This window comes from Gymnoscopelus microlampas (assembly GCF_963454915.1).
Source record: "Gymnoscopelus microlampas genome assembly, chromosome: 10".
NCBI lineage: Eukaryota > Metazoa > Chordata > Actinopteri > Myctophiformes > Myctophidae > Gymnoscopelus > Gymnoscopelus microlampas.
The window spans coordinates 43,706,125-43,729,449 of record NC_139947.1 but is presented as its reverse complement, the minus strand read 5'-3'; the positions used below and the strand labels follow the sequence as shown (position 1 = coordinate 43,729,449).

Genomic DNA, 23,325 nt, shown 5'->3' with positions numbered 1-23,325 from the left:
TACTGGAATGCTCCATCTGTAAAATATTTTATTAAGAAGCGCTATTTTATACTTTTGGAATTTTCGACTATAAACACATGCCCTGAATAAGGACAGCAGGTTGAAAGTGGTTAATGTATAACCACATCATCTCTCTGTTGCTTGACGCAGTACCCTTGTTTAAATTATAACATCAACCAACACATTTGAATCCCTGTCAAATCCTTTTAAAGAAAACGAGCATGACGAAAGTCTGTTCAACCAGGCAATTCATTAGCCAAAGTCAAACACCGGCCCTGCTGCAGTCGGTTGCTGCTGCCCTCCCCGTGGACACAGAGAAGCCACTTAGGTCCACATTCACCAAGGTGATCAAACCTGCGTCAGCCTACAGTACACCTGCCTCCCACTCTCAGGAGGACACGAGAAAGGTTGCACAACAAAGCTGTGGTGACACTCTTGGGAAGCTCGGATAACAGATTTCTCGATCACAATATCTCTGAGCCATTGAAGGATTTTAAGCAGCCTAGTATGCGTGAGCAACATTAGCCTCTTAAGTAACTTTAAGTAGGTTCATAGATACCTCTACAATAATTCCCTCCCACAGTAATCCTATACTGCAGGCCTACCTGCAATTCTTCCCCAAACCACATTGCAGAACAAGATCCAGTATTTACACTGAAGGGGGATACTGAATAATGGCTTTGTGAGATATCTTTACTATGAGACAGTAAAGCCGTGTTAGCAGAAGTTCTAGGATATAATACCAGCTAGATGCTCAGTCGAGATTTGAGGATCAGCAATGGGAAGGCTGCTTTTTCAATGATATGTTTGAATTATTTCTCATGGGTGTGCATAATGGCAATATAAATCTTTCCGGGTGTGCAATTACAAAGACTGGCATGGTCTATTCCCCGCTGGGTGATCGCCTGCGAACAATGACATATTACCGGCTGGCCAGCAGTGGTCATTAAGAACTGATATGGGATTTATGGCCAGTCTTTAAACATCAGATGGCATTAAAGAGATTTGAATACAGTCAAAATGGCACAAAGAATCCTGCCTGAGCAAGATGGAGCTAATGAACTGTGGTGGAAAAGCAAGGGGATATAAAGTTATTTTGGGTAAAGCCAATTTCTCATCAAGCAAAATGACTCTGATTATAATCATAGGTTGTCATTGTCCATAGAACGCTGGTTGCTACTATCAGTGGGTATTGCTGAGGTTTTATAACGTTGTAAATGAACAACATACAGTGATTAGCGGTAGGCCTGAATTTTTTTCATTTTTAAGATTGCAATTTTTATGTGTGTATGGTTTGTGCTACATTACAAGGACGGACAATAAGATCATGCATTGGCAGGGGATAAGTGATGCAAAAAATATAAATGTTGCATCGTTCAGTCAATGTTACCACATCAAGGCACAAGCTTTAACATATGACTAATTTCCAGGCGGCAATTAAGGAGTCTTACCTTCCACGCGATACCTGCTGAGAGTATATAAGGAGCTTAAACATCAGATGTGTTCATTGGAAAGTGAGAAATAAAGCTTTTGCCTCATCATATTAGTGCCACCCCTTAAAATGACTGTTTATCATGAGGTACTCCTCAAGGTTTTAATGAGCTCCCTGCCTGTTCTAGTATAATTCCAATTAGTCCCTTCTTCTCACATAATGGCATGATTACCTTATGAAGCCTCCATTGTTTCCTGTACAAGCCTTGAAAGGAGCCCTGACTATTTTAATCTGTTTCCCAGTGCCAGCACACCTGCCAAGCCAGTTACACCTCCTGCAGAATGATCACAGGTATTGGTTCATTAATACAGAGAGTGGCAGTGTATGAATCCCCCCTCGGTCACACCTAGTGGATGGATGGGAAAATTAATGTTAAAATCCAATGCTGACTGCTCCCCCCTTTCAAAGTCAAAGTCTGCATCATTTCAGAATTCTAATGAGAGATGACCAGCACAGGTTTGTGCAAGCTTTGACACAGAATGGCATACAACACAAGGACCTATAATTTATCTATTTTAATTACATTCAAAGTACTTGTGGAAGACCTGCATAACTACACACAGTGACATTTTGGGTCACTTAATATAAGCAAGACTGAACTCAGTGACTATGAACAAACCCTCCGTCAGTGTCTGTCTGTGGAGAAAGGCCCATTACCACAATTCTGGTCACTGCCATTTTCTGAAGGAGGAAGTCATGAGCTATTTTTGATCAAAACCCAGGGAAGAGGAGAATCAGTCATTAGCTGCAGCGATTTACACTGTCATCTTGTTTGGACAGCCTGTGGCTTCCACTTGAAGACAATTCTGGTTCTCACGCAAATGGCACCCGCGGCATGCCTCACATCCCCCAACAGTCTCATCTCCTTCTGAAGGCTGAACCACCAAACTCACTGCACAATCATAATGACTATTACTGATAACTTTTGTCATAAGGGAATGCTGTGAAAGTATATACTGAGAGAAGAATGTACAGTAATAGTAATAATAGAATGCTAATGCTATGCTGTTTATTCAATAACCTTTGTAATCATAAGGGCAGCAGTATACTCAGCCCATTCCATATCGTCCCAATGCAGTTATTGATTCAAATGTGTTTGCTGGATTTTGCACTGAAGATATTTTCATGCAAAACATAATCTAGTATCAACAGCAATGAACACAATTGATGACAAAGGTAATAATCAGAACCTTACATTTTTAGATATACACTCGGATTTGACATTCGTGCAGAATAAGAGACAGGTGAGAAGAAATGGTAATCTGCAAGAAAGCCCTTAAAAGAATCAATTTGGCAAGGTGTCTGTGAATGTGACTTTATCCGGCACTGCGATTCCAACTGTCTCCTGTATGTGTGGGATGAGTGTCTTTCTTCCCCGCTGACAGGCAGACCCCGGCCAAATTGACAGTTCTTTAAAGCGCCTGACAGAAAGCTGCATTAATTAAGTCATCGCTGGACTTTAATTGTGTTAAGAAGTTGAAAAAAAAAATCTAATATGAGAAAAGGTTACCAAGTCCTCTGTGGTGTCAGATTTTCTACTTCTATGAATATTAATGTGCCTAATGAAGACAATCTTCGCTTCATCTCCCCATTGTTCGGTATTCAGGTGCCAAGCTTTCACAGCCATTGATTTGTTGTTAAAGAACAAATATGTCATGGGAGAAAATGACTGCCATGTCTTTTATCTTAAATTTATCAAGAAAAACGCCTCTCTTCTCAGATAAAGCGTGGATTTTTTTGTGTTATTCTCAAAAAGGAAAGGGAGAAAAAAAGAAATTTTTAGTTGAGCGAATGTCACGTAAAAATTGTCAAGGTGTGTTAGAATGTTAATTAGATTTGGTAGGCTGGTTTCACTATTCTACTCTGCATAAAAGAGGACTTACAAATCTCATCAGGTTCGATGGCAAAGAACGTACAAATCACACCTACTCTGGCCAATACCAATAGGATTATTTTGAATATCGCGATGTTTTAATCAGAAGTATTTAATCATGTCCATTCAAGAACTATTATCTTTAACAATAACCCCAGCATATCTCCGTTCAAAGTCAAAGTCTGTTGATGTACAATCAGGATGTACATCATTGGACCATCAGCTATACAAGGTGAGGTGAGGGGGGTGCAAATTTCCGCCACTGTTGGTGCATATGGTAAGATGTTCTATGATAAGCTACATGTTCCTCATGGATGCACGCAAATACTGGGGCACGATACCAAGCATTCCCAAAACGTCAATATTAAGCGGGCATCACGATTGCCGGGCACATTGAAGAGACGGAAATTCAAATGAACCTCTCTCAACGTGAAGACGACCTGAGTCCTTGTGAAAGATGAGCTATGGCTATTTCTGGAGAATGAAGTGCTCGGTCTCGCCACGGGGCAAACCCTGAATAGCCAGGGTTGGAATTACTTGAAAAGAACGACTGGCTGATGTACTTGGCACTTGTCATTGAAGGAGTGTCTTTTGTTCACATTGCCATAGATCACCATCTGAGGAAATGATACAAAATGGCTCATGCATTTGTGAATTATTTTGTGTGTGGGGGGGGGATTACAGATGTATATTATTAAGAGGGAGAAGATGCTGTCAAAATATTAATTTAGCAGTATCTCACATGAATTTACTGTTCAAATTTTGGGAAACTTGGCGTGGAGTGCATACATGGCGCTACTTTCCCAGATGTCCCTGTCTCAGACGGTTAATAAAAAGGGAATAATCACCTTTGCAAATTTATGTCTTGTGTTGCGTACACAAAGTGTGAAGGATGGAAAACTATGTGCCTGTGGACGTCCCTTTATTGCGTCTGACAGAGATGACTTTTTAATGTCATCCCCTCTGCACGATGCATGTGGGAGGTTCATGTCTGTAGTTCACATTCTTTCCCAACAGAGAAGAGATAACACACAGGAGAAATCAGTCAGGGCTGCCACAAGAACAAGTTTCAGGCCCCATCAATTCAGCGGCTTCTTCAATTGGAACTGTGGTTTGAAGTGTTAAAGGCCTATATAGTAACTCAGGCCAAGATGATCTTGTTCACTGGATATGATAAATTTGTGAGGGCTCAGATTTCAAACTTTTCAACCCAAAGGTCCATAAAAGTTTACTTTTTGTGTAGCTTAATGGTCCCCCCTACCCTCTAAATTCACATTACATAAAGCACATTTCTCAAAGGTAACTAGCCATGTTGAAGTTCTTGCTCAGATTTTTATCTCAGTCATTGCTTTGCTCATGCTCAATTTTATTTAGGTTAAAGTTCAACTGTTGGCATGGCCGCAGCCGCGCCGTGGTAGTTTCTGACAATGAAGCACTGAACAACAATGATTCCTTGAACTGGGATCTAATGGAAATCTTGTGTCTTTTGATGTATGACTACCCCGTTATTTATTTTTTTATCACGTCCCCAGACAGTATTTGTTTCATTATATTTATTCCATTTTCTCTCATTCCGAGATGTGACCAGCATGAACCAGATGTGAACTGATGATGCCTCTGATCATGAGAAAAGTAATGATACATCTTTGAACAACGCTTTGTCTCTTTGTCTTTGGCCATGTCTCAGATACCTATTAACACTCCCCTTAAATTATTCATTCTGATGGATAAAACACCTCCACAATTAATTGCATGCGGCCACCCATCCCCCCTCGAAATCTACCGGAAGAAGCTGAAAACTACAGCATGCACTCGTTAATTGTGTTAAATTTCATGAAAATTCCTATTGCTTGAATTTTGAAGCAATGAGAAGTTCAATACTCTGTAACATGAACATGGACTCCAGACATGAAAATAATTACTCACAGGTACATGTAGTTAACGGATAACGGATAACTACTTATTAATGGGGATATCATGAAACAGACTTTCTTCATCAGGACCACTCTCTTAATGGCTTCCATTGAGGACAAAGAGAGAGAGAGGGAGGGAGAGAGACATCCTCACAATATGAAACTTTCCTTTCTTTTGTATATTCCGTTTCATGAAAAGAACTTCAGAGCAAATGAGCTCCAACATGTCTGGCACGCTCATGTAATTTACATCAGAATCCCAACCTTGCGCCATCCACTGTGCAAACAGCATTCAATTTTATGTATTAAGTATTCATAAACATTCCAATGTATGCAGTATTAATTGCCCTACTTCCTTAAGAAACTGTCATTTATTATGATCTGTCAGAGATTTTTTTTTGTGGTACCGCTTCATATGCAGCTGTGGTCTTCAATCCCCTGCCAGTGGGAGGCCTTTCCTTACACTGTGTTCTGCAGTGTGTACATCAGTTTGTCTCAGGAAGGCCGCAGACTGACTTGTAGGAACTTATTTGGAACATGACTTTGTTTAGTAACCATTTGTGTGTATGATTTGACATACAGATGTAGTTGTCATCATATTTACACTTCTAAATGCTCGCTTGTTGCATTACAGTGTCACGGTCCTCTTACTTACGACTGACTTACGATACTGATGTGTTTGTGCAGTACCATGCAAAAAACAAAAACAAATCTCGAAACAAATTGCCAGAAGTGAAGATAAAAAAGAATGTTTCTATTTTAAGAACATACTATAAGCCAAGATGCATACGTGTGTGTGTGTATATATATATATATATATATATATATATATATATATATATATATATATATATATATATATATATATTACTCTTTGTTTTCTATTCTCTGAAAGCACATCCACGATGAAGCGTGTCCTGCCCATGCTATTTATTGCAATGCTGCTGTGTGCAACGCCAGCTCAAAAGGCTTCAAATCATCGGGGAGATTGTTAGGCTTCTGTGGAAATTACGGAAATGCAGGGGAAATGGATGAGCAACACTTCATAACAATTAATCAGAGGCCACTGATTAATAAAGTTCATTTTTTATTCTCGATGATTCAGGGGATTATCAAAAGGACACTGTCCTTGTCATTTTGATTAACAAACCCATCCGCGCGCTGGAAGAGGACGCGCTGAAGGGAGACGCTTTCTCTCGCCCATAAAATAAATATTGAATGAGAATATTAACTCGTTAACCTTGACAAGTATTTGTAATTTTCATAAGGGTAAACTAGCAGATTCAGCACAAAAAATGCTGTGGGGGTTTGAGGAAAGGCATGGGAAGAGGGGCGGGAGGGGGGTGGGGGCGACAACACACAACAAATTAGAGAGAATGAAGAATGCTACTGCATGAATCCTGTCATTTTTATGGGCTGCAATGATTAATTTGTTTGTTCAAATTCTCAATTAAGCCAGGAGGAACTGGCAGAATTAGAAAGAGAGTGGTGCTGTGTTGTCTTGGCTTTGCGAGTGCCCCAGGGAGAGAGAGCCTACCTGATCCAGGCCTCGGGTCATCGGGCTACAGTATATTCTGAAGGCAGCAGGAGCATGGGATACACTGTATGTATGCATGGCTCTGTTTACCCCTTCAAGAGATTCATTTCACACACGTTACACAGCACAGTGAAATGTAAATCAAAATATTTCCTCAGCCCCTGCGATAAATCATTCTGCCCTATTGTGTTCATTTGTCCAGGTTGCCTTGTCAAAGGTAATGCCCTTAAAATGTCAATTGTCAGTGGGAGTATGTATTGCATTAGAAATTAAGTACAGTTCACCACACACACACACACACACACACACGCACACGCACACGCAACCACCCACACACACACACACACACACACACACCACACACCACACACCACACACACGCACGCACACATGCACGCCACAAAGCAAAGCAAAACAGCAGTCAGTCAGGCGCCGTCTCACGCATACAAAAAAATAAAAAAATATGGAGCCTGCACTTCCCTTTTCCCTTGGGGCCCTGTGCACTTATTATTTGTCAGAGTGACAGATGTTTTTCAAATGACGGTGTCTCGTGTGTGCTGAACTTCCTACCGAAGCCCTACCGTGAGAGACACCGGGACGTTATACGCCATCTGATGGTGCAAACCTCCATGGAACGAGCAGACAGGAAAAAGTCCCCTGGTTGGTGTGAGGCTGTCAGGAGGGAGGTCCAAGTCCTTGGAGCAGAGGGATATGATGTCAGGGTGGTCTGCCGAGATGATCTGTGCGTTGGTGAACCATATAGAGCAGTGGCTCTCAAAGTAGGGTCCGGGTACCCCCAGTGGTCCTTGAGGAGGTTCCAAAGGGTCCTCAGCTAAATGATTGGTAACTCAATGGAACCAAATGGACCCGTAAGGGCGGGTCCATTTGATTCCATTTGAATTTTTCTCCCCGTGAGGATATTATAATGTTATGGGAAATCTCTATGAACAATGTATTTCTTAAACAATACAACCTTATATAATGTACATAGTTTGACTGCACATAACCTGAATCTACCTATATAACATAATATAATGTGATATTTATACGTAAAGGCTATCGGGTAGTGCAAACATTCATGTACATTTTTACCAGCTGTTTTCACCACTGTGTGTGTATGTGTGCGTTTGTGCGTGCATGTATGCATGCAGCATGTGTGCCTGCGTACGTGTGCTTCAGTGACTTAGACCGATGGATGGCTTCCCGTGTGTGGGAAGTTAGCATTTATTTGACATTCTGATTTGGTCTCGATGGGGCTTAGAAGTTGAACTCTAGCTTGAACATGAGATGAACTCAAGAGGCTGCTCCCAGAGACTGTATTTTTTAAATTGTATGTTAGACATTTAGGGGACCATTACTTATATGTCCATGTAATAAAACAGGCGAATATTAGATGGTATCTAATGTTCTGTAGAAAACCTTGGTTTGACTCTACTGTATCTAGATCAGTGGTTTTCAACACCCCCTGGAGCCTCTTCAAGGACCCCTGGGGGTCCCCGGACACCACTTTGAGAACCACTGTTCTAGATATCTCAAGGAACATGTATCTGGCTTGCAAACAAAGCCTAATTAATGAATGCTTGTTAAGATAGATAAGCCAACACTTGACTTTGCCTAAGTCAACTTAAAGAAAAAGCAAACACAACAAGCCTACGTGGATCACCAACAGCATTAGATTACTTATTGAGGCTATTGCGTAGGAAATTGTCTACTCCATAGCATGCAGGGACAACGGCAATACAGTCTATTGAGTTTTTAATACAATACGTTTATTTGGGTAAAGTTCCTCTCAATCCACTTTTATTTTGTAAATGGGCTGCATGCCTCTTCTAATAACATTCTGAAACCTTTATTTCTGAAGGATATTTTATGCATTCAAGTATAATTTGTCAAAAAAGCGTGTTATTAACTTTCTACATACCCTGCAGTTTCTTTGAGCCAAAGTGCAACATTGTTATTGTGTTTAAGACCATTATATGATTTTTGTAATGAAATGGTGGTGTGTTTTCCGGACCAGTGGGTGCTTTTAATGGCATTGGCCACCTTTCCTTTTTTTCCTCCCCCAATTCAAGGTGTCCTCTATACTCTATGTATATCTAGAACAGCAGCATTGACTAGAGCCAGCACTTGTGAAGTGAAAATGCTTATTAGTCAAACAGTCCCCATCGGAATAATGCCACGGTCAGCCAGTGGTGAGGGATAACTCTATCTGGATGACACTCTGGACCCTATTCTGTTGGGGATCTGCTTTAGCACAGCACTCACAAACATGATGTATGGACACACATGCAGACCAGCATCATGGGACCACACCAGGAACAGCTCAGGATGAGTTACTGTAGTGGGAGCGTGGCTCGCGTGGAACACGCGGCTCAAAACAATGACAGCGTGTTCTATTTCCTGTTTAATGATCCATTTGCCCCCGCAACCTTGATTAAAACCTGAAGGCAAAAATAAAGCAGTTAAAACCAAATACGTAATGACGACAACTGCACTGCACGCGACTGCGTGTATGTAGGCCCGTTACTTATTAAATGTGTTGTTATGCAGTCTTTGTGCAAAAGTCTTCCAAAGCCCTGTGTTGGCTTAATCATTCCATGTCCGGCTAACTATAGAATGGCTTTTAATGCCAGAGCATGTTTTCCACATGTTTACTTTAAACCATTTAAATCTATATATGTTGTTTTACATAAAATAGTGGAAAGAACATATTTAAAACTCACAACCCGTCGTGTTACGCCGGATTGTGAGTTGCCGAATGTTTTATGAATGCGAACATTTGCCTGTTTTTGCCGAAGGTTCGACTGTTGTTCGCCGAATGTTCAACTTATTATGACATGCCCAGAACAGCGACGCTATAGGGTTCATGTGGTTAATACAAAGAGCTATGTCAAAGCCATATATATTTATGGGGAACATTTGCTGCGTATGGAAAAGAGGCGAATCAATTTCCCGCCTCTGCTGATAATTGATCGCCTCTTCTGAATGTGCTCCTGGAGGGAAAGATGACAAGTCAGGTCTATCATATTTGGTATGGCAGTAAAGCTGCCACGGCCTAATTTCCTAGAGGGTTCTGACCCCTGGGCAACCCAGTGTCTCTCTTAACTGCCTAGAGCCAGCACTCATTTATCAAACCTGGGCTGGATTCAGTCCAAAGTGTCAATAACACTGTCACATATTTTATGTCTGTCTATCTGTCTCTCTGTATGTCTGGTGTCTATCTATCTATCTATCTATCTATCTGTCTGTCTGTCTGTCTGTCTGTCTGTCTGTGCTTTACATCTGTATATCTGTCTCTTGAGTGTCTTAAAACATAGTTACATATGCTTGTCTATATCAGTCGATATGCTAATGTGTCTGTGTTCAGCAACCAGACTTTAGTCCTACAGTAACTACACTATAAGCTAGGGCTTGGGAGTATACTGTATACAGGTATAATTTATTTTCTACACTAAGCATTCTCTGTGAGTCTGCATCATCATCGGTAACTAAACCTCAAAACAATCCAGTCTCATAAATCTAACTCTGAGGGAACCTGATACTTTTAAAAAAGTGACAGGGACTGACCTTGAGATTTATTTTTGTCACACCAGAAACTGTCTCCTCAGCAACGAGAGATGTGCCTGTCCAGATGGGTTTGGGTGGCATCGTCTTGCTAATTGTCAGTGATGCCATCAAAGGGATGTAGCAGACCTGACAATGTAGCTGATGAGCAATGAGATGAGTATGAGGGGGGAAATTAGAGCCAAAAACATGTGACAGTTATTGTGTGGACTGTCTGTGCTTTTAAGGGTCTACTGTAAAATTCTGAGTGTAAACTTAGCTCTGAGAGCATAAAAGAATGACCTGTTTGGATTCAAATTAATACATTTAATTTTATTATTATGCCAAGTCTGTTTGCTTTCTTTGTTTACTGCAACCTTTGTTACAGAGTAGAATACATCAATAGAGGAATATACTGCCCTTGTTGTTGACTTTAGGTCCAAAGTGCCCTTTACCAAGTAGAGTACTTTTAATGTGAACATTTTATACAGCGTAATGCAATAAACAACTCTTATGAGACTCGAAACTATAACGTTGCAGTATAACAAATCAGTTGTATCATGTTGTGTTGAACACAAACTCCAAATGGCTTATATACTACTGTTGTGTGTTTAAAGACAACGCCTTTTACTTCACTTTAACGTTAAGTAGGTTGCCGTACAATGCCCTGCTGTTCCCTGTCCCTGGTGAATGTACAACATGCAAGACAAAACATATGACACAGAGGATGATCCTGACCCGAGACTGGCATGTGCTAAAGTGCATTAGAGTCATTGCCAAGATAAAGGTCACATTGACTCCTGTTATAAATTAGACAGGACAGCTCCAGCATACATAGAGCGTCAAGTGTGAGGAAGTCTGAAAGAAATCCCCTTGGATCTCCCAGGACACGCGCGTGGCGACAGATAGACGTGTCCGTGTCTCTTTCCCTTCCTTACGATCACCACACTTAATCATCAAATTAAAGGGGAAGTCTGTGCCAAGTTCATCATATAACGGAGGTGTGTCTGTGAGCTACATGTACTGTACAGTATACTGCAGTAGCTGCATGCGCCTTGGCTTTGCCATCTGCATCTGGAGGTTCTTTAAACATGCCAGTGGTCCTCACAACGCAAGATGCTAAATCAGCTCTGGGTGGTTCAGGGTGGTTGTGGTATCATTACGGCTTACACAGCCATTGTGTGAAGGAGTCCGTAAAAATGAAAAAAATGAAAAATGTTGTTTCCGGGCATAATAGTCTCTTGTCTAAGAATACCCTGCCTGGAGCGATAGTAAGTGTGAGAGCAGACTTTTGCTCCAAGTTACAAAGGGAAGAAGACTTGAAAGGAAATAAGCAAATGAATGCAATGCCTCATTAGGCGGGTTTTATTTGACCGTAGCCAATTAGAGAGCATCTGTAATTTAAAACAGTCAACCTAAAAAAAGACACAACCAAAAACATATTTTCCTCGTGGGACTCAATCCGATGCCTTGTTTTCATTCAAATTAAGTTTTAGCAGTGACATGTTCCATCGGAATGAATATTAAATAATACACAGAGGACACTTGAGTTCAGATATATGTAGATAGCCCACAAAGTATGAGCTCGAGATAAAAGGCAAGAGTCTAAATAATTGTGTGTATGCGGTCATGTTTATGTGCTTCTACAGTATGTCTGGTCTGGCTACTGACTTGTTTGGCTGTTGCTCCATGTGATCAATATCCCTCCCTCTGTCTTAATCAAGGCCTGGCTGAGGTATTTGTGGGCTGCCACCTTAACGACACAATGGTGCAGTTCAAAAACAGAGCTGCAGTCAGAAATAGACTGACAGCTAGTTTAGCGATGAATCACATCTTGCCTGAAGATCAGCGTGACACACCTCACAAACACAGGCAGTAGTGAAATATTGATATGGAGATGGGAGGAATCTGAGTCAATGTGTGTGTGATTCACATCAAACGATGTGACCAAAAACAAGATCCCGACCACTTGCTGTGCTGGGGAGCCCACCTGAAAAATAGTAACACCTGTATTGCTTATACTGGTTGTTAAGCATTGGAATAAAATTTTGTGCAATATGCATAACCAAATGCTGGAATAATGAGCCATCTGCATGTGTGGTCCGTTACTTGGAGATGCCAAGAACGGCACCATCTGTGATGCAGCTACCAGCTGTTTTCCTTCTTATTACATGTTTATTAAAAGCTGGAGTTGTCCTCTTCAAGAAGAGGGAAAGACAGTATGGGTGGCAATGTTGGTTATCTGATTGCCTCCATCTCCATTAGAAACTGACTTACGACTCATTCCTTGTCCTATAAAAAATAATGTACTAACTGTTTCAACAGAACAGAGGAAGTGCTACTCAACAGTTACTCTGAGGAAATTTGGAGAATTAACTAAAGATTGGATGGCAGTAGAGAAACAAACATGAATGAATGTAATCATTCAGGACTGGAAATAAATAAATAATGATGCCATTTATGCCACATTTATTTAACCCCCCTTTTGGGTTTGTATTTCCAAATCGCTCAGCAGGGCTTACACATCTTTTCTATTTGCATTGTTTTCAATTTTCAAAACCTATTAGCACGATATCGATCGACCGCAATTGAGCATTTATGCACAGCAGGCAACCTACATCCCTCAAGTCAGAATCAGATCACATCTCCTGTAATTGAGGGTGGCAGAACTGCAGACCACCCTCTGCAACTGTCAACAAATTTCAGGAGCTCAAACTAAGATGCGTCGAGGATGCATCCTCTGCCGAATGATGGACACTGAGAAGGAGCACTGGAAATGTCCATCAGCATCCTCTGCCATGTGCTGAACAAGACAGGTCGGGTCTGAATAGACACTGACAAACCCAGGGTGGACACTCTGTCGACACAGACTAAAGCAATGCCAAGGGACAAGTGACAGGCTGCTCTGATGCCTTACCTAACTGCAGTACATGCTAGCAGGGAGCCACAAATGTGCGCATGGATCGGATACTCACATGCGGACATGTCCATATGGACACCTTAAAAAAAAAAGACAAAAAAAGAAAAGAGGAGACTTAGGATGTAATGTTTTGCATTATTTTGAACAAAAGAATCGTGTCCACCTGCGCTTCTTATTATAAAATTATATATTTTTCGTGAATATGAATATTGTTTGGTTGCAAATGTAATGAGAATTGCACACACATAATGTACTCCAGAACAGAGCAGATTGATATCTCTGACAGTGCATCCATTTCCCAGCTTAGCGTGCTCACTCTGCTCAATGCTCAATAAAACAAACAAAATGCCCTCTATTTCTGTATAAACAATTACCTGCCATAGATTGTAACCTTATTGAATCGAGTGAAATGTTAGAAATAAATCATTAAAGGCGCTGACAGGGCATTTATCTTCACTCTTGCTTTAATGTGCTGTGCACGAAACAGTGGATGAAGTCAGTCAAGGGTGTGTTTTTTTTTTTTTTTTGAGCGAGCCAGGTCCCAGTGTACCCCAGTGTGTGTGCTTGTAAGAGCACCGTCGCGTGTGTCAATCCTCCTGTGGAGCCATGTTCTTAAAGCTCTTCATTTTGAAATCAAGCATGAATAATTAAGTCATTTCACAAGGCTGCTTTAACGATATATTACATGAGAGGAAATAGGTCAAGCTATGATGTTAGAAAGATTGTTTGCATGGATATTATTGCATTTAAAAGGCTCCTTTTAGATGGTGAACAATACCGCTCCCTCCCCCCATGCCCCATTTATTCACGATTTGGAATGACAGACAGCCCCAGTTTGAAATTCATTTTCTTAAAGATATGAAAGCTATTTCTGATAAGTCATGCATTTGCCATGACAGGCAGGGTTATATCTGGGTCAGAGTGGCATTCTACCTGAGATAATACATCTACTTTAGCCCTACATCTGTAGATTATGCCCATAAGCACACATGCACAAAAAGCATATGAAAGAATCAATATAATAATTTAGTAGTTATTTTGCTTACCTACAGACAATCAAATTGTGTCTAACACATGCACTTTAAGACATTAAACTAAAGGTTGGTGTAGGAAGTATTAATGGCTTACACCGCAGTTTTTGTCTGCAGGTTCATGGCTGAAAGGCCCTGAATTTGGACCCAGGACAATGGGAAATATAGTTATTTCAATGATAATCTAATTTTTCCATGTGTGTCGATGGGTAAATTGGGTGGGCATTTTTTCCAAATCTATGGAAATAGTCTCCAACCAAGTAAGCACATTCCAAGATATGCTAATATTTTTTAATTTGATTCTATTTTACACATGAAAAAGAAAAAAGAAAGCTAATTTATTATTGCATTGCCCTGATGTCAGCTCATTTTACAATAGAAGTGAGAATGATAAAGGTTATGGGAAATATTGTTTAGAACTAATAATATGTTTCTATTGGAACCTTAATTGTCCTCAAAAAGCCTCATTGGCCGTCTTCTCTTAAATGGAATTGAACCATATGAGACTAATAAGTATTTCGTTTTTTACACCAAGCCTGCAACGGTACTGAATAAGCAAGAAATCAGATAACAAAATATATCACTAATAGAGGACAACAGACAGAACTATTAGCCACCTATCAAGCCAAGAAGGACAAGGACACACGTCAGGTACTGATAAAAGCCTCCTGAAACAATATCACAAGTGGATATTTATCTGTATGGGACACTATAGAAGTGTGATAAGGAGTAAGCGCTGACTGATCCAAAATAAATCTCCAATGATCTCTGTCATCTTTTACATTTAGCCCTTGGGGCAAACAAGCTGAGTCCCAGAAAACTCCTTTTGACTGCACTTTCAACAAAGCCGCACACATCAAACTTGTTCAACCTCACCTGCTTGTCAAAGCACTTTTTTTTACTTGCATGGTGGTACCATATGCAATTGTGCTAATAAATGATGCGCAAATCTGGAATATACTGTAGTTCGCTGTTTTATGCTGACATATGCATCATTACACTACAAGCATCTGAAATTGTGCCAGCAAAATGACCAATTTACTAATATTCTGTTCTACAGTATGTCTAATTTCAAGTCTGATTGTATTGTAAGCATTAGGCTATGCGCTTATTCTTGCTATGTTTGAAATTGTTTTTGTTTTTTTATGTTTTGACATTTTTGGAATTGTTTTAAACCGGTTAACTATTCTCATAATAAACAATACAACTTTTAAGTATTTCAAAATGTAATCCATTACATGAATGTTTAAAAATTCAAATGTTAACATAATTTACCATAGATTAGATAAATGATCAGATTACTTAACTTCAAAGTGCCTTTGCATCACAACATTTACCTTGCATTTTGATACCCAGTTAAAGGGGGTGTAAGTTTTGTTTTTCTTTTTTCTTTTCTTTTTTATAAGTGTTAAATAGTAACCTGACCCTGCCAGAGGTGGCGGTATTGAGTAACCAGGTTCCTCAAACAATGTGTGGAGCAAGCTGTTTGGATCTGGTAGCGTCAGGTTAGTTAAATAGCTCTATATTCATAATATTTGCTATAACGTAGGGTTTTTGTTCAGTAACAGGGGTCTGCCCATCTCCCCAGCTCTTTACTAAATAGAAAATACATTTTCAGGTCAGGATAACAATTTCATCCAATCAGGAGAGAGAACTCATACAGGATACAGGCAACAGGATGAAAACAACAAGTGAAAATGATAGTGAGGAAAACAAAAGGTAAAATTGGGAGCTGATACATAGATTCTCTCTCCTGATTGGATGCAATTGGTGACCCACCTGAAAATGTAATTATTGTTCATTAAACTACTGTAGAAATGGAGAGACCCCTGTTATTGAGCAAACAATTAATAGCATTATCAGAATATTTAGATCTTTAACTTTTTAACCAGCTAGCCGAACTACATCGACACGTTGTGATCATTATTTTTAAATATTTTTTAAAATCATTTTTACACTATACAGTACCAAGCTCTTTGTTATGCAGCTTTTGCAAGATTCCATGCTGCGTTTTGTATTACATTTTGGATTCAGGCATCTGCTCTTGACTGTATGCATATGTTGGTGTTCTAATATAAAAATAGACTTTAATCATTGTCTGTCCATCTCACATAATATTTCAGCCTTGAATGAAAAACAGGTTTGGATTCCCTTGGCTGTTCTCCTTTCATCATGGCTTTTGCATTTTAATTGTACTGTATATGCAGCATGGATTATAGCATGCCTTACTAAATATTTGAGCATTAAAACCACTTCCAACCTGGAGTCCCTATGTTGGGTATGTCATTGTAGATGAAACATTGTAGATACCCCCCCCCCCCCACAAAAAAAAGAAAGAAAGAAAAAGAAGTAGAAATACAAAATAAAAGTGAGAATAGCAAATCTACAATGTGATGACTTGTGAACTTGTAGATATTTTCGCTATTCACTGTGCATGAATATAGAGCTTAAGTGGTTAAGCTAATGTAATGATATTGGAAATGGTGTTAGGTTGTGCTCGTTTTTGGGAACTACATTATGTTGACTGATGTGTTGCTGTCCACACAAAAGGTCATGAGCTGTTGTGTGCTGTGTGTGCACAGATAACTTGTACACTGTAAAATCCTGAGTGTTCATTTAACAGAGTTACACATTGATAAGTTAACAGGATGCTATGCAAGTATATTGACCACTTTAATCTCTGTGTCCCAATTTTGAACATATCAGTATATAGGCGAAAATGTATATGGCTGTTTATACATTTTTTGCACTGGCAGATTCGTCTGGTTTCCAGGCTACGTTTTTGTGGTTAAGTGGTTAATAATAGCAAAGGGGTTCTTTACAAAATAACATTTGTCAAAATCACCCACACGTCTTTTCTAATCTCTCTCTCTCTCTCTCTCTCTCTCTCTCTCTCTCTCTCTCTCTCTCTCTCTCTCTCTCTCTCTCTCTCTCTCTCTCTCTCTCTCTCTCTCTCTCTCTCTCTCTCTCTCTCTCTCTCTCTCTCTATATATATATATATATATGATGACATAGAGGGCTCAAGTGATTAAAATAGTATTAAATATGATCATCCAGTAAGGGAAGAGGAAAAGCTTCATAATGTCTGTATTTTTCTTTCATGTCATGCCATTGTATAATCTCATTCCATTGGCTATAGATTAATCTCAAGCTATGAATGCATGTTCCTTTTGTCATTAGTTTAATGTACTTCCAACTATGGGAACAAATATGTTATACAGAATTTAGGAGGAGCTCCCATATTCCTTCATGATTGATTGATTGATTTGTGTTCTTTATTGGCTTATATCCACCTGTTTCCTAGGCTTTTCACTGTGTTCCACTTCCTGTCTTTTGATCCAATGACATCCAATGAAACCGGTCAGATTGTATTGTTAATAGAATTACAATTTCCAAACGGAGCAGTCAGATCTTTACCCCTTTATTTTAATTATTGAATTATATATCTCTGCTATATCAGTGATGTTAATGTGCTAAATGTGTCATCCCACCTTTTAAAGAGCGGTGACACTTTTAGATGTATTACATTTTAAATATATTACATTGTTGTCTTTTTTTTTCTTAACAAGCTCTGTTGTGCCCCTGTCAGTAGCTCCTTGGTTGACAAAGAAACGGTATGTGGATATTGTGGCACTACCATGGGCAATTTCCCAAGAAAATGTGGCCAAATATACTGTAAAAACATAAACTCTTACATTCATTATCGTGGCAGCAAATGCAGATTTTGATTCCATATTAAGCACCTGATGAGGGTGTACAGTATATACCTAAACCTAATATATTGTGATGAATTTGCTCTCGGGGCATGAGCGCTCGGGTGGCACAGGGATAAAGTACCTGTTCACCACCACATAGTATATAGGTCTGAATTCACTGGCTGGGGTGTAGGGTTCCAATTCTTTCCCACAGCTTTTTGAGTTGTTGCATGCATGCGCCGACCTGCACGTATGTGCCCACAAAACTGCGTTCCCATGATGAGCCATCCTAGTAGTGAGTGCCTACCTGACTAGGGGTAGGAACCCCCTCTAGGGGGTAGGGGCTGGGGGAACAGCTCAGATTGATATGGCGATTCATGTTTTCTATTCAGATTATTCAACTCAAAGCCTGTTCCTCCAGTCTACAATGAAAGTTAAAGTCATGGAATTTCAGGTGTAAAATTCCTCATCCACGTCTTTGTTTTTCCGCCATCACAACTGTTGACATGCATGCTATTATTCTACCTTTTCCTGATTTGTGACGGTAATGCTGTGATTCGGAAACATGTGTAATGGAAGAAAACCTGAAGTCGATTTGTAGGCGGCCCTTTATTTTCAAATTCTTCTGATTAATTAGTACATCACCATCAATTGATGTTTCATATTCATAAAGTTGTGTGTTTTTGGAACACAGTTCTTAAATGACGTGATCTTGAAACGTCTATGGGATTTAGAATGGGGAAAACAACTGTGACCCAGGGAGGTAACGGAAGTGACATCAGACTTCAGTACTCTTGGAAAAATCCTAGTGAAACAGAGGCTGGTTGTGTCTCAGCCAATCAGTCTACCGTCCCCTCTGGCTATGGCGTGTAAAACGACACTGCCTTGTGTCCACACTCGAGCACTGCGAGGAAGAGGGAGAGAGAGAGAGACAGGCAAGTACCAAAGCATGTTTGTGTTACTGCATTGCCTTAACATCAGTTTGTAATGCACTGTCCATGGCCGGTCATCTGGAATTAGATTCAGAACAGAGTAGCAGCCATGTCCTTATAATGAGAAACAGCTGAATGTGGAGGAACATTGAGCTATGGGAATCACACAGGTGAATGAAATCATGATTCATGATTATTCAAAAGGCCTTGTGATTTAATCACGCATTAGGTTTTTGTTTGACGGAAAGAGATTAGGATTGGATTTTTGGGGACTTTTGACATACAAATACACAAAAATAGAAAATGTTGTTTTATTTTGGCATCTATTGTTTATTATATATCCATTGTGACCACGGATATGCTGTAGGAGTGTGAAAAACATATTCATGTCGTCTCTAATTATAGCACCCTATCAGAAGGATTTCAGTCATATTAGTCGTGCAAGTAATGCACACAACTTCTGATCATTGTTGAAAATGTCATGTCTCTAGAGTTTGCAAAACCGCTGCAGAAAGAGAAGAAGAATATAGGTCTCAGCCCTTTCAGCTTGAACATCTAATAACCAACAACACAATGTGATACAGTTGTGGATCACACTTAAGTGAAACCTGTTTGTGTTATGAGCTGGGAAATCCTCACACAGCCAGGTAAGAGATGTGCAACCATGTGAGGGGAGAAAACGCTCATCGAGTCTTAGAGGATGAGAAATTCCACCATCTGCGCGCGAATCTCCCATTGACACTGATGCATGAATGTACACAGCTACACACAAGTTAGAAATGCACATCACACTCAAAAACTTCCTTTGATATGGTCCAGTGAAAACACACACACACACACACACACAAACACACACAAACACACGCACGCACGCACGCACGCACGCACGCACGCACGCACGCACGCACGCACGCACACACACACACACACACACACACACACACACACACACACACACACACACACACACACACACACACACACACACACACACACACACACTCACTTCCATCCCCGTAAAACATTTTCAAATAGTTCAACTAGCCGAACTACATCGACACGTTGTGAGCTTTTAGATTGGCTAATTGAACTATTTGAAAATGTTTTTAGAAATAGTAAAGTCTGAAATGGCAAAGAAGTTTAGGGATAATGGGTAAGGCATCTGCAAAAATAGGGCCCTCTCAAGAGTCAAAAGAACACTGAGGAGTTTACTGTGCTGAGATGAAATCAGAGCGGGTGTCATGGTATGAGCTGAGCAGCAGCGGTAGAGCACGGCCATGCTGGTAGTGATAAGCTGAGGTGAGGGCTGGTGGGTGCTGTAGTGTACAACCTGTCAGCACACTAACACACACACACACACACACACACACACACACACACACACACACACACACACACACACACACATACACACACTCGCTCGCTCGCTCGCTCACTCGCGCACATGCACATGCTTGTATACACATGAGGTGTTAAAAGCTGTCAGACAGGTATGACTTGGGCTGGATCTGAGCTGTGATTGATCACACGTGGGTTCAGGTGGAGTTCAGGGGAGGTCTTTGGTATTGTTGCCAAAATGACTGACAGACACAAAATAGGGTGATGGAATATTATCAGGATGCCATTTGTAACGCTGGGGCCAGCCAGGATCTCTGAGGGGCGTTGTCTCTCTGAAATTAATTCATCCATCACCTAAACTTTGAATTTGATGAGGTCATGAGAGGCTTTTAAAGAGAGGGCGAGAGAGCCTTTGTTACCCTACTGTGACAACTAAAGAAAAAATGGCTTTGTGTAATTGATACAGGTGCTGTGTCTGTAATCAAGTACAGTAACTAAAAATAATCAGATTAAAGACAATTTTGACAATGAAAGCAAACAAAGAAACAGGAGTTTAGTTAGATGCAGGAAGTAGAACAAAAAGAGACAAAGTGATTGTGTGATTATTAAGACAACTTATCAGTGACTGAAATAACATGTAGATAACAATGAAACTCTGCATCTCTGTAAAACTCTGTATGTGTAAATTCAAAAGAATGTATAGGCTAATATGTTTTGGATAAACAAAGTGATTACATCACATAAAGTATTTCACCAGTTAGAGATTAGTAATACATGTTTTGAAAGTGTCTTTCATACAAATTGGTAAGTCAAACACAAACACAATTCAGAATTCAAGGTAGACCTAGCTTACCAGAAACCTCATTCAAACTGGTAAAATATTAGCAACACAGTGAAATGTTGAGATCCACACAATCTGCTACATATTCTGAGTTACATCTCAGCGAGCAAAATTGAATGTTAATGTTCAGTGGTGTAAAGTAACTAAGTACATGTACTCAAGTACTGTACTTAAGTACAATTTTGAGGTATTTTGACTTTCTTCAGCATTTACAAATTTCAATAGGAAAATATTGTACTTTAACTCAAGTACATTTTGAATACGGTAGATATACTTGTAACTTATATACTATTGATACTTTTACTTAAGTAAAACATTAGGCTACTTATTCCATCACTGCGAATGTTTAATAGGCTGCAGACGCAGTGTGGTGACAATACGTTACGGCAATCTCAATAGCCTATATCATTTATAGAGCTTACACATTTGTTTAACTTTTTTCTTTTTACTTTTATTTAAAGCATTTTCAGTGGACTCACACAATAGCCGATCGCGCGACGCGTTGTGATCTTTTGTAGATCGGCTACTCTCGGCTCTTATCGGCCAATTCCCCCCGAAGCAGCACAGCCACAGCACAGTGCAGTTTGCCTGGCCCCTGTTCCTTTAATAAACTCATGCTTATCTAGTGTAACAAATGTCTCGCTGCCATCATCAAGTCCAGGCGAGGAGGAGGGAGGAGTTTTTAATGTTCAGTTTGTTCTATATGGATCGATGTTTGCTGGCATCGCCTCACCCTGCCTGCACCGTGTAGTGTAATAATACCATTAGAACAGACGTTGGACGCGCTTCCTTCCTTCTCATCATCCACGTCGAGAACTGACTGACTGACACACGTCTCTCTTGTTTTCTTTCTTTCCATGGCTTCTTTGATGGACAAAAACGGAAGGTGAAGAGGAAGAAGAACAAGACGATTCGCCCCGTATTAAAGAAGAAGAGGAAGGTGAAAGAAGAAGAAGAAACAAGCCGCTTGCTTTGACATCTGCTTTGATAATAACGTTTCTTCTTGTTTAACTGGATTTTTAGTGAAAGAGAGAGAGAGATTGAGAAGAAGTGGCCAGAAAGCGACATAAAGGCTCTCTCTGTCTCTCTCTCTCTCTCTCTCTCTCTCTAGATCTATGCATGGACTATCATAGACCTCAGACCACATTCACCTGAACCTGGACACAGTAGTGAACCAAGACTAAGAGTTGAGAAATGCCACGGAGGAAGCAAGAGGCTCCGAGACGGGCTGCGGGTAAGAGGAGGACTTTTATGCACCTTTCCTATAGCCTTAGGATCAAGAATATCATAGCTGTATTTTATCGAGTCTGACTTTAGTCAGACTAGATAAAATACATATCTATGATCGTCTTGATCCAAGGCTACACACCTTTCTTTCTCCCAAACCGTAGTGGTCTTCAGGACCATTGATAACTAACGTCCTCCTATAACTCTCAGAGTATAGCTAGTGGTTCTCAAACTTTTTCAAGACAAGGACCCCCAAATCGATATGCATTTGGCCGCGGACCCCCATCTGATCTGAAAATATGTTGTGCCAGTAAAATAAAATATACATATATTCTTTTAGCCAACGTATAAATGGATAAAGTGGTTAAAACATTTTTTGATTCTGTATTAACTACTTTCGCTGGGGACCCCCCTCCCCCCCGGGACCCCTGGGGGTCCCCGGACCCCACTTTGAGAACCACTGGCCTATACAAATGTAACCAAATTGACCCAAATATGGGAGTCTCAAATGGATACAAATAAATGCATATAACAAATAGATACATTCACATTCTTATATTAGTTGACATAGACAATATTATAGAGGATGTGAAGTTGAGCATCAGACATGCTGCTTCTTCAAAGCGCAGCATATTTTTACGCTGACATAGAAGATCACCGTCCTAGAATGAAGCGACACAACCGAAAAGTTTTCACCTTTACTGGTTTCAGTGGTTTGTTAAAAAAAAAAAAAGTTTAAAAAAAGCTAGCTACATTAATAGGCGAACAAAGATGCGAGACAGTTTTCTTTTAGAGTGGTTTCAATATCATATGCATTTTAGTTTTGTTATTATATTTAAAAAAAAGTTAAGTGTTCATTTTACAGTAAGACGAGCTGAGATCGTTTTTATCTCGTAGAGAATGAAGCAGAGTATGTGTTCCTAAATGATTTGGTTGCAGACAGTATCTGAAACAGATGAACTCCGTGTGAACTCTAAATATCT

At 40.0% G+C, this 23,325-nt stretch overlaps 1 protein-coding gene across 1 annotated transcript in view; it reads left to right on the top strand.

The window, feature by feature from the left end:
* The first annotated feature begins 21,834 nt into the window (after positions 1-21,834).
* Positions 21,835-23,325, top strand: part of tshz2 (teashirt zinc finger homeobox 2) — a 52,273-nt gene continuing 50,782 nt past the window's right edge. The window contains exon 1 of the mRNA XM_084068338.1: positions 21,835-22,349. Within this exon, the coding sequence (XP_083924464.1) occupies positions 22,310-22,349 (40 nt within the window). The 5' untranslated portion in view covers positions 21,835-22,309. The remainder of the gene's footprint in view (positions 22,350-23,325) is intronic.